Genomic DNA, 13,251 nt, shown 5'->3' with positions numbered 1-13,251 from the left:
ATCAAATAGTGCTGGAGGTTGTGCAGCGTCCACATCCCAAGATGTTCCTGACATCACTGAAGACGTCATCTCAGGTCATTTTAACCGCATGTAAATTAATTAAAACAACAGTTTCTGCATAACCCCTTTTTCATAAACAGCAGCTGAAGAGTATGGAATCCCGAGTTGTTCATATTTAAATAAATAAATATGATCTTGTGCAAATACACAATCAAACAATAAATCTCTCATAAATATATAAAAGGATCATGAAATTGTGAAAAAACCTGCACATAGATTTTAAATGAGCCACTAAACTATTATTAGTATTCTGCTGTAGTTATTTTATTAGCTTTATCATTGATTATTGTACAATAATGATTCTTGTTTTTTATCTGCAGAAGAAACTCCTGTCACCACATCTACTGTTGAAATGGACAACGTTGATGCTGCTGCTGGTAAGTTCAAATCCACCCAATATGGAACCTAAATCAAACTAATTGTTTCATTACTACTTGAAAAATAGTCATACATTTGCACACACACACAGTGAAGGCACTTCTTTCCAACATTCTGCTACCAGCATCACAGCAACTGTTCTGTAGATTTGATTGGACTGTTGGACTGATTGGACTTTTCACTGTTTGCTGTTGAAGTTCTGTCTCTGATGTTCCAGAGGCTCCAAGAGAGGCGTGTCTGGAAGAGGAACCAACTGGATCCAAAATTCCTCCAACCTCAAATCCAATTGGTCCAGCTGAATGGCCAACCGCACTCTCTGATCCAGTAAGAATGGATTTGGTGCAAAGAGGTCCTTTTCATACTCATAAAGACTTTGACTTTCCAGAAACCCCCTCATTGAGCTGCTGTGTTCTTTATTTTGGATTGTTTCATCGTTATTTGATTTTCTATTAAGTTGGTGTTTTTAATAAGTTGGAGTTTGGGAATGTCATTTGCTAAGTGCCTAATGTTACATTAAAAAAAAATATATACATTTGTCATTCATGTTTTTTTCTTTTCACTTTTAAAATTGGTTTTCCAACACTAAATGTGCATCCAACACTCAGTCAGTATACTGTGTTCAATTCTTCAGCAGCAACAATAATCCATTCACAAAATCTATTAATAGAGAGATCTCAGTTATATTACAACAACAGTTGCGTTTTGTTGGTGCTGCTGATCAGTTGGAGGGCCCACACATTAAATTTCGCTTAGGGCCCCCGGAAGACCAGGGTCGGCCCTGGCTTCAGCTGCTCCCTTGAGATGTGCTGCTGAATAACGCAGTCATCCGACAAAGACTTCTAGGCTTCCCCCTTAGCCCTGACAGCCTTTATCAGCAGATCCAGGTCGCTTTTATTGTAAGCCAGAACTGCCCCAGCCAGTGCTTGAACGCAGCGCATTTGGAGTGGCTGTTGGTCTGGATGGCTGCGTCGAACTGGTGCATCCAGTGAAAGATGTCCAGACGAACCACCATCCCACGGTCAACCCAAGGCTGGAACAAAGTCTCCACTGCTGTTGGGCCTTGAGCGCGGCAACACCCCCGATCAATGTACAGGATCTTCGGAGCCGGTTGATTGGCCCGCTGAAACCTCTCAGTCCTTGAAACGTAGGCCAAAGCTTGTCTGTGAATTCCTCGCAGGTCAGCACGAAGGTCACAATTTGGGAGTGTTCGTTCCCAACACTGGTGAACCACTCGGCTGACCCATGAGCCTCTCCAGACAGCTTCTTAACCACCTGAAACATGCCATCGTTTTTCATCAAACCCCAGCAATATGAGGTGTATTTCATCATTATTATTATTATTTACCAAGGCTGTGTCCCACCAAGGTGGGGTAGCCTAGACAAGGCACACAATTTTAGCTCCCTCTGTCTCTTCCCCAAACCCTCCTCCTTCAGTGCGTGAGTGCGTGTGTGCGTATGTGCGTGCGACTGGTCTGAGATCTGGTCTAAGCCACACCACACTGCACCAGGGTCAGCTGCACAGCCCAGTGTGGGCACCTCCACTGCAGGGCCTCAGCCAGGGCTGGTTTCCCCTTGCCGCTTCATCCCAAGACCAGACCTCTACCACACCCATCCATTCATCCATACACAAACTCTCTCCACCCATCCCTGTCCTGAGCAGCCTCTCTCCCCTGCACCACAGTCATCCCTCTTGCATTCAGCGCTCTTTTTACACCCTCTGTCCATCCCATTCGCGGTCTTCCTCTCATTCTCACTCCACTCACATCAGATTCATATACCTTTTTCACCAATCGCTCCCTTTCCATTCTTTCAACATGTCCAAACCATCCCAGTGCCTTTTGCTCTGCTCTTTCAGCCAACTCTCGCGTCACACCAGTTCTCTCTCGGATAACTTCATTTCTCATACGATCCATACGCGTCACACCACACATACTCCTCAAACATCTCATCTCAACTACATTCAGCTTCCTCTTTTCCGCCACTTTCAGACTCCATGTTTCAGCCCCATATAACGCTGCAGGCACCACCACACCCTCATACAATCTCCTTTTTGCATCCTTTCCCAGTGATCTACATTCAAACACTCTCTTCATTCCCCCCCATATCTTTCGTACTTCATTCATTCTAAACTCTACCTCTCCCCCCATTCCACCATCCACACAGACACACGACCCTAAATACTGAAAACACTCTACCTCTTCCAACAACTCCCCATTTAATGCCACATTCAATCTGCGTTCACCCTTTAACCTCGTACACCTCATCACCTTACTCTTTTCCACATTCACTCTCAACTTCCTTCTGTCGCACACCCTTCCAAACTCCTCAACCAGACGTCCCAAGTTCTCTTCTGAGTCAGCCACTAGTGCAGTATCATCTGCAAACAGCAGCTGATTCACACTCCATTCGCTGCCGTCAGTATTTATCATGCTCACACCCGTACCCGACACCCTTTCATTCACCTCTTTTACCACACCATCCATATACACGTTAAACAACCACGGAGACATCACGCATCCCTGACGCAGACCAACCCTCACAGGAAACCACTCACTCATGCTATTTCCCACTCTCACACACGCTCTACTGTGTCTATAGAAACTCTTCACACCTTCCAACAATCTACCATCAATACCATACATACTCAACACCACCCACAACGCCTCTCTATCAATCCTATCATACGCCTTCTCTAAATCCATGAATGCCCAAAACACCTCCCTCCCCTTAGCCAAAAACTTTTCACACACCTGTCTCACAACAAACACCTGATCCACACACCCTCTACCTCTCCTGAAACCACACTGCTCTTCACCAATCATACACTCAGTTCCCTCCACTACCCTATTAATCAGCACTCTCCCATATACTTTGCCTACAACACTCAACAGACTAATACCCCTAAAACTACCACATTCATACTTATCACCCTTACCCTTGTACAGGGGAACCACACACGCACTCATCCAATCAAGCGGCACCTGCCCATTTGCAAAACACACATTCAACAATCTCACTAACCACTCAATCACGATCGCTCCACCACACTTCAGGCATTCCCCAGCACACCCATCCACACCTGCAGCCTTTCCTACTTTCAACTTTCCCACAGCTTGCTCAACTTCCTCTCCTGTAATCAACGTTTCATTCAACTCTCCCAATACATTCAGTCTACTTTCCCTTCCATCCATCCCAATCACAGCATCCCGATCTTCCTCCACATTCAGCAGCCTCTCGAAATACTCTGCCCATCTTTTCCTTACTGCATTCCCCTCATTCAACATCCTTCCATCCTCTGTTTTCACTTTCTCCTCCCTCCCCGACACTCCCTTTCGCACCCTCTTCACCTCCTTCCAAAACATTTTCTTGTTCTCTCGAAAATTATCAGTCAACTGTCTGCCCCACCTTTCGTCCGCAGCCGCTCTTGCCTCACGCACAGCTCTCTTAGCATCCCTTTTCTTCTCCTTATAACACTCATATGACTCCCTGTCCTTTCTCTGCAGCCATACTTCGTACGCACATCTCTTCTCAGCTACAGCCAACCTTACATCCTCGCACCACCATTCACTTCCCTTTCTTAGACCACCCCCAACACGTCTCACACCACACACTTCCTCTGCACTTCCAACCACTGCACTTTTGAACTGTTGCCATTCTTCCTCCACTCCAACAACCATTTGCTCCTTCACCATATTCCACTTGCCACCTAATTCCTTCTGATACTCACACATTTTCTCTCTGTTCTTCAAAACACTCACTCTCAGAACTTTTCTTGCCTCCCCACTCTTTCTCGATCTCACCCATGGCATACCCACACGCAACCTTCCTTCCACCAAATAGTGATCAGACATACCTCCACACTCTCCCCTCCTCACATTTACATCTAGCAATCTACTACATGCAACCTTTGAAACCACCACATAATCCATCAGTGCTTTGTCAATCACTCTTCCACCACTCTGCCTCACCCACGTATACTTATGGATCTCTTTCTTTCTGAACCATGTATTCCCAATCACCATCTCTCTTTCAGTGCACATTCCTATCAGTCTCTCACCATTATCATTCTTTCCAGGAACACCATGCCCGCCAACAACACCCTCAATTTTCTCATCACCCACTCTAGCATTCAGATCTCCCATCAGCACTACATTCACATTTGCTCCAAATCCTTGCAAGCACTCATCCAAGTCGTTCCAGAAGGTCACTCTCTCCTCTTCATTCCTCTCACTGCCAGGACCATATGCACTCACGAACACCCACAGCTCCTTCCGAAATTTCGCTTTCACCCATATCAGTCTTGGTGAAACCTCCTTCCATTCAACCACACATCGTCTCACCTCACAGCTCACCAGCAAAGCCACACCTTCTCTTGCTCTCCCGCTCTCTACACCAGACATTCTCCCACTCACACTTCCAAACACACACTCACCCTTCCCTTTCATCTTTGTCTCACTCAGTGCTAACACGCTCATTCCCCTCCTTTCAAACATCCTTCCAATCAGATCTCTTTTGCTTCCGTCTGTACTACACCCCCGCACATTCAACGACCCAATCTTAAGGGTTTGGGGAGGTAATCTCCCCTTCCCAACTCTACCCTGTCCGTAATTAGGAATGTAGTTACAGGGGAGAGGATTCCCAGTCCTCTCGCTCCGTCCCTTTTAGTCGCCTTTTACGACACGCAGGGAATACGTTGGTAGTATTCTTTACGACCCCCCCTAACCACAGGGGTATTTCATCATAAGTTGTGAAAATGACTGCAATATGTCTGAAATGGTAATACAGTGAAACTTTGAAATACTTTTTTGGTGGAATCCATTTTCAGCACAGTGCCAAAGGTGGAGAGGATCTGGTTCCTGTAGTGCTGCACATTGTCGGCCTCTGCCAACAGAAAGGCGTGCCGCAGGAGTCGTGTGGAGGCTAACTCTCTGGAGGGAGGGGGAGGGGGAGGGCGGAAGGTGTGCCCCAAAGAGGAAACAATGCCACGCGGCTCCACGGTGCTCATCAGAAGGGTGGTGTACAGGTCCTTACGATGAAGATATTCTTCATGGGGGTTTTCCTGGACCTGCCGCCACACCTTCACCGTGGTGTTGCCCTCTGTTCTGTCCCACAGAAGGCGAACAACGTTCTTGTCCACGCCGCGCCTTGGAGAAGAGAGAGTCATCAGATGATTCATTTAAAATTCTTTCACATGCTGCTGGGCACACTCACTTGCAGGTGAGAACTGCAGGGAACATGGCTGGATGAGCCTCGCTGAGCTGGGACAGAATGACAAGATCCCATGCAAGCCAGCGCCCCACTGTGCCCCCCTCTTTATTTCTGGTTGCCTTCGTGCACGGTCCACAAAACAAAACCTCAGTCAGCATTGTGTACCAGCTGGATACGTCACATATGTGCCGCACCTGCAGAGATCAGAAAACGTGAAGCAAAGCTGAGCAATGTCAGATGTGTTCCTCTTGGAGGCTATATTTACCTACTAAACAGAACAAAACTAAAGCTGTATAGAAAGCCATTAAAAGGCATTAGTATTGGATCTTTTGTCTTGATCACCTCTGCTTAAAAAAAAAAAGGAGAAAAAAAAGGTGAGTCGTACCCGATGATGGTAGCCAGACTTGTAGAGGTGCACATCTCGCCCTGCACCTGCACAGGTATCACCCCAAGGACACTTGAGAGAGTACCTCCACACTCCCACAGTTCGCCAGACAAAGACGCGGCTCCTGAAAAAGAGGCGTGGAGCTGGTAGAGCACCGCTGATGAAACCAGGAGGCTCCCGAGGGTAAAACCACATCAGGTCTGATTTCATCACCCTACTCCTTTTCAGATGGCCAGAAAACGTCTTTAAATATCTGAACGGCTGTGAACAGTCCTCTCTCTGTGTCCCCCTTCAGCCAGTTGACGTCAGCAGGCGGGATGCTATTGGGGTCTTCCCACAGGCGCACCCAACCCTCGAACTCCACCTGCATCGCAAATTATATACAGAACATGTGATCTAGTTTGAATTAAATGTAAGAGATTTAAAGTAGTCATATTTACTAACTTACAGGTGAGTCACTCGGAGGCAGTTCCACAGGAGTAACGTGACTCTGGGATGTGGAGGCCAACCCACTGGTCTGAAGAACAGATGCTGAGTGCAGCATGGGCCTCTCACCACTGATCTTAGTCTGGGAGGATAGAGATGGAGAGGTCCTCTCTGGATGAAAGGGGGCAGATGAGGCAATATGAGGCTGGGAGGAAGATGCAGATGAGGCAGTCATCTCTTTCCGGGGGGGAAAATGAGGATGAGCTGACCCGGCTGGCTGACTTCTGGCGACCAGTCCAGGGCATCCCTTGCCTACGCCCAAGTGGCCGGGATAGGCTCCAGCAACCCCGTGACCCCGAAAGGGAAAAGCGGTCAAGAAGATGAATGAATATTACCCTAAAAGCTTCACATGTTAAAATAAGTTAAAACAATTTCATTTTTGTACTAGCACACTTGATTCCATGCAACAGAAGATCTAACCAGCACTGTTCTTCTCATACAGTTAGATCTTGAAAAAGGAACAATCAAATTACCAGAGCTGACCTGACGAGTTTGATATTGGTGACAATACCCACTGTATAAAACTTTGTTTACCAAATATTGTGGACATTTTTGGGTGCTGGCAAGACTTCAAAGTGTGTTTAATTCAAATATCTTTGCAAATTCTTTGTAATTGCTTTGCAAAATGCTGTACATTATATGTTTATTATTCTTTTATAAATCCTCATCTGGCCTTTAAAAGCACGTGCATGCACATACGTTTACGTACATGCATGTGCACACGCGTGCATACACATACATGCATGCATGTGCACATACAATTACGCACACGCATGTGCACATGCACTTGCAGACGCATGTGCATGCATCACGCATCACTCAACATAGTTTTAAAAATTGGCCGTGAAAATATTAAATGTTGCAAGTATCTGCTTCATCTGCTCCTTGGCACCATCTAGTGGACAAAAAAATGTACTACACTCAAAGTGGAAAAAGGAATTATTGGAAGAAGGGATTTCTATTTAACTAATGAATGAATAAATATGTAAATCTTTGTGATATCAACATAAATGGTAACTATATTAACATAGAGTCTGTAAAAAATTACTAATGTTGCAGAATTTTAAAAGCAGAAACCAATTTCAAGTTGAAACTGGACTTTGTAGTCATTTAGCAAAGATTCAAGAACAGTTTAGATTCTGTTGGACACCATGGCGTGGAGACATGTTTCCTGAGGCTCCACAGAGCAGTAACATATTATTTTAAAGCACATTTATCCTTTTTTTTTTCTACACACCTCAAGTATGCTTTTGAGGCTTCAAATAATCGAGATGTCAACAGCCTAACCTTTTTTTCCGCGAGGGGTCCCTTTTTTAACTTTTGAAGAAGGCCGCTACAAATGCGCCGAGTTTTCCTCCTGCTTCCCGGTCGGTTAGCAGTGCTAGCCTCAACATCAACATCTGATTTGGATTCCATAAGCACTCTTCCACTGTTTGAGTTACACATAAGACATAACATACCTGTTTGACCACCACTGTTTGATTCCAAGAGTGTGTTCATTTATTTATTATTCATCACAGAAATGGGGGTTACATTTGTCTTGCGTTTGATTAAATAAAAGCAAAATCTGATTTAAGTTGTCTGCAGTTTGTACTTATTGCTTTCCTTAAGTAGGGGGTCAGAAAAAATTGAAGATCGATTAAAAAATAAATAAAACCAGAGATTTTATTTTCAGGCCATATCGCCCAGCCTTACCACAAGGAAATCACAGCGCCTGAACTGGAGCTTTGTAAACCTCCACCCAGTCTTCTGCTCATTGAAAGGTTAAGCTGTGCTGCTGAAAGTCTGCTGCTGTTCGTTCCTTGTTGCAGACTTGTAACTGAGCAGCCTTTCACAGCTTCCCTCAGGAGCAGCTCCTGTCTCGTCTCAACAGTGACCATTGTTTCAACCGGGAGCCGTGGGATCAAAAGGTAAATCAGAGCGGAGAAATGTGAAGAGTCCAGTATCAATATTTTAGGAACGTTTTTAATAAAATTTTAAAAAAATTAATTAATAGTTATAACCAATGTTCCCTCTAATTTTTCACGAGTCTGAGCAAGCATACAAACTCTACAAACAAACGCTCGTTTTGCCATCGTTATAAAGGGTCGACGTAAACGGTACTCACTCACGTGTCTTCCCTCCAAAACACTGGTCGCGGCATGAAAGGAGGCTGTCAGTGACGTTGTTTACCTGCGTCATTACGTACGTGAACCGCATAATAGGCTGGAGCAGTTAGTCACCAGTCACATTCACTGACTCACATTGAAAAATAGCTCCAAATAAATTTTTATGTATTTATTTTATTTTGAATTCAAGTTTTTTTTCTTTCCTGTGCGCCGCCTAGATTTTCTGTGCTCGGAGAGTGTCAGCAGTGCGCTATTGCGCACGCGCGCAGCTTAGAGGGAGCAGTGGATAACCATTAAGGCACGTGCCGGTACCAGCGGATCATCATAAGACATGCCGTGAGGGCGGCCCCCGCCAGGCAGGTCATCACCAGCCCTCTGACAACTGTTGTAGCCGGACGGATGGGATTCTAGAGACAAAAAAAAGCAATCAGGCATCAATTTTAATAGCAGAAGAGGACTGACTACTGCTAGACACTTACGTTCGGCGGCTCCTCACGATAGGTCGTGTAAGTAAGTCTAAACAAAGTGGACAATGAAGTTATCAGTTAATACAAAATAGTCATTCCAAAATGATTCACCAGAACAGGGCAGAGGCTTGTGACACATCTGATGTTGTTCACGCCCTAATGAATCAGTGAAAATGAAGACACAACAAGGACAAACAATGTTTGGAGATATGTTTGTATAGATTATAGAAAACAATAAGTAAAGATATGGAAGCGATTGTAAGGTAAAGTCAAAACCAGAAATGCTTTTTCCTTTTCAAAATGAAGCTGCATTTTTGACTCAAAATTAAAATGATAAAGTAATCCGCCAAAATGCTTTTTCATTTCCTTCCTTAACACTGCTTATTCTGTCACTTAATTAAAATGATAATGAAAATAGTATTTGACATTTCATTTTCAAAATGTTCCATGCTAAATCTTCTTACTCTATTGGCTTTTCCCATCAGGGGTCGCCACAGTGAACATGGTAAACTTGGCAATGTTTTACGCCGGATGCCCTTCCTGACGCAACCTTCTCAAAGCAACCGGGCTTGGGACCGGCACAGAAGTAGAGAAGGGAACAGGGAGCAGCCCGGATTCGAACCCTGGTTTCACGGACGGAAGGCGCCGCAAACCAACACAAGCAAAAGCGGCTCCCGCAAAATGTTCTCTGCTAAATGTGTAGCATAATTCATTTAGAAATGTCTAATTTGACAATTAAAATGGATTATTAGAAATGCTTTTTAATTTTCAGGCAGTCTACTTACTGAACAGAGAGCTGGGACGCCACTTGTGGCTCCTCCAGGCGCCTGGAGTTTGATGGTTGTGGAGCCACTTGTGGCTCCTCCAGGCGCCTGGAGTTTGATGTTTCTGGGGGGCAGCTGCCTGTGTTTGATTCTGAAAGACAAAAATCTAGATGTCATTTTTTCATACTCTGGCAAGGATGGTGGATGCAAAAGTATTATAACAATCCAGCCTAACCAACACTTGAGCGGGGAAGCAACAGCTGAGCTGCTCATGAAGAGGCTTCTTTGGAGAGCTAATTGTGCCCCATACACTGCACAATCCCGGTCAGTCTCAGGCCGGATTGATCAGAAAGAGAGACAATATCTCCTTTAGAGCAAAAAGCTTATTTAGTTTATTTATTAAGTTTCTCAAACAGCCAAAACAGGATGGATGTTAGTTCAACTTCCAGCCTTCTAAACTCAAGGTTTCACCCCAAAACTCATCACTTCCCATGAGCCTTAGGCGCTGGAGGCGGGGATAACCCCCTGGTCGCCACACTGCCCCCACCTAAGAGGGTTAAGTGTCCCTACAACCCTCACATAACTGCAGAACAGCCCCATCAGCGTGTTACCTTTCAGCCTCAGGCTTCAAACCGCTGTTATTTCCGGTCCGGTCCCGGTCAGGACGCAAACGGTAACTAATGAAGCGGGACACCGTTGCTCTGGAACAGGCTAGAAGCCGTTTATTTCTTTGCTTGGATCAAACTGTTAGTAAAGCACAATGTCTGCAAACACTTCCTCGTTCAAAACTCAGAGAGCACATAAGCTGGCAGAGCAGCCCCCCTTTTTCCTCTCCTGCGCATCCCCTCTCCTGCCTCATCCTGGAGCAACCAAGCACCCAAGGCAACGCCTCCTTCCATCACTGTGTTGCCTCCATGACAACCGCATTGATTCACAAAATAGAAACACAACAAAAAGGGGAGGGTTTCGCCATGCTAAACGTTTGCCGTTTGGACCAACACGCATCTTCTAAATGTGCTTTTATTACTGTTATGATTATTATTAAGGGCCTGCTCGCTCATAATTTTTTTAATCCGTGCGGTCAGTGCTCAGGTCCGCGGAAGGCGGAAATGCTGCTACGTTACGTAGTCCTCAGAACGTTTATGTTTGATAGTTTCAGCATTGTAAAGTATAAATGCAAAAATAGGATACGGGTCACTTTTAAAAGATAATGTAAGCGGGTCATCAAAAAAATCGGATATAGTCAGAAAATCGAATTTGGGCATCAAGACCTGCAGTGTAAATGCAGCCCTAGTCTCGCGGCTTTTCCTCCCGGCTCCTGCCACGCCCACTGTTCACCGTAATCAACAGAGCAATTTAGCATCTAATAGAACATCAACAAAGCAACAGAACACGGGGATACTACAATATGTTACTTACCATGGGAACTAGCATAACCTGCTTTCTGGAATACCCCCCAGGCCAGATTCACGCACTTTTTTCTTATTATTTTTTTAAGGTACCCATTCTATCGTCCAATCAGAAACAGACCATCTTCCACAACAAGAAGTGTCTTACCCATGTCACCTGTGTCTCACCCTGCTACGACAGTTTTGATCCGTTTAGAATTGTTAATGTAATTGCTAAGGACTTTTTTGATCGATGCAGTTGGACACAGTGACATGACGGACTATTAAATACTTTTCCATCCGTTTTCCTGACTGTTGTGGGGCAGCTGAAGATACGTGTCATCATGAGGTTGTCTTTCCTCCAGTTTATTTAATGTCCTTTCTAGATTCATTGTTAACTTTAATTTATTATAGGCTTTGCTTTCAACTGACCAGAACACTCATCCTTTACTGTAGTGGTCACTGCTTTGTACTTTTGAAGCAGCATCGCTGATGTGGTTTGTTCAGTGGATGCAGATTTTCCTGTAATGCGTCCTCTGGCTCACCATGACAACATGACCTGATATGAATACAGATGCCTTATAGAGACAACCATAAAACATCACTGCTCACCCAATACTCAGCAAACAAACAGCCAGCTTCATACGACCTTTGCTCAGGTTGACTTTTATTGGAGACCGGCCTAATTTGGGAGGAACAGTTTGCTCACCAGAGTTTCCAAAGTGAAAAAGTACATTTATTTTAATTAGGTTGTAACAAAACACGAGTGGGAAGAGACATGGGCAAGTTACAATACTATGGTCTGTTTAGATAAGAGCTATATTCTCTTTATTTCTACAGTTTCAAAAAAAATCTTATTTTGTTTGTCACTAAAACAAAATATGGAATTTGGAACATCAAGTTAAAGTAATAAGGAAAACTGCTGTTTGTTGAAAAAAGAAAAATTATAGACCAACTGTTAACTATGTAATTATTAGTACTAGATTTTAGATTAAAAAAAATTGAGAAATCACTTTGTAAATGTATTCTTTACTGGGAGAGTTCATTACCATTTAGTGTAAACTGGTAAATAAAGGATCTGAAGGATGGGATTGTGCAACAACTGTCACTGAGCAGCAGTTAATAACAAACCATCTTCCACAACAGGAAGTGTGTGTATCTTGCTTACCCATGTCACCTATGTTATCTTTTTGAGCTATGAGCGATCCAACAGGCTATGTGTCGACCCTCACCCTGCTACGACAGTTTTTATCCATTTAGAATTGTTAATGTAAAAGCACAGCGGCGGTTGCTAATGTAGCTGGGGCAGACTTTTGCTGTGGGGTGCGTGCAGCGCCGGCTAAAGTCTTCTGCGTTGTGTTTTCAGATGAATAAGTCATCATTGCCATCCAGAATGAGGGATTTTACTGTGTTAATGCTAAAATAAATACAGCACATGTGTTTTTATTTCTGGTCTCACTCCAACACTCACCTGAGGGAAGGCAAAAAAAAAAAAAAACCCACAGACACACATGAGACCATGCTGCAAGTTAGCTTAAGTCTTGCTAACACTAACACACTTCTGAATGCTGCATTTACCCTTAACCTTTTTCACATGATTGGCAAAAACAAAAAAGGCGTGAGAAGAGTTTTAAGTTATGAACATTGTTTTTCTATGTTTTAAAATTTAAACTCTCTTTTCAGTCAAACTAGTGCGAGTAACGTCTACGGCTTACCTACTCTTAGAAGTTCTCATGGGGGACTGAGGAGAATGCCGCGAAAGAACAGGAAGTAGCGAACCATCAAAATAAAAGTCTCCGCTTAAAACATTCGCATGCAAATAACAAATTAAAGATAAAAAAGCAATTTTGGTGAAATTAACACAACAAACATCACATGGCCTACACTAAGGACTTTTTGATCGATGCAGTTGGACACAGTGACATGACAGAATGTTAAATAAATACTTTTCCATCCGTTTTCCTGACTGTTGTGGTGAAGCTGAACTGTCCACTAAAAAAAGTGATT

General features: G+C 44.1%; 1 protein-coding gene across 5 annotated transcripts; it reads right to left on the bottom strand.

The window, feature by feature from the left end:
* Positions 1–299: 299 nt before the first annotated feature.
* LOC144994231 (uncharacterized) lies at positions 300–13,224 on the bottom strand. Of its 5 annotated transcripts, XM_078951321.1 has the most exons (6): positions 6,727–13,213; positions 6,480–6,628; positions 6,250–6,395; positions 6,032–6,155; positions 5,650–5,840; positions 300–5,582 (listed from the first exon to the last, which is right to left on the bottom strand). In XM_078951321.1, exons 2-6 carry the CDS (start codon positions 6,573–6,575, stop codon positions 5,177–5,179), a joined length of 963 nt encoding a protein of 320 aa, XP_078807447.1. In that variant the 5' UTR covers positions 6,576–6,628; positions 6,727–13,213; the 3' UTR covers positions 300–5,176. The 5 variants fall into 5 exon arrangements, 3 of the variants coding, with proteins under 3 accessions (XP_078807447.1, XP_078807445.1, XP_078807446.1); XR_013657664.1 differs by having other exon boundaries at positions 6,032–6,395; positions 6,480–7,946; positions 8,213–13,224; XR_013657665.1 differs by having other exon boundaries at positions 6,032–6,395; positions 6,480–10,007; positions 12,960–13,223.
* Positions 13,225–13,251: the final 27 nt, after the last annotated feature.

Source organism: Oryzias latipes, chromosome 8 (genome assembly GCF_053564925.1).
Source record: "Oryzias latipes strain Hd-rR chromosome 8, Olatipes_Hd-rR_3.1".
NCBI lineage: Eukaryota > Metazoa > Chordata > Actinopteri > Beloniformes > Adrianichthyidae > Oryzias > Oryzias latipes.
Note: the sequence above shows the minus strand (reverse complement) of the source record. Positions and strands in the feature narration are given on the sequence as shown.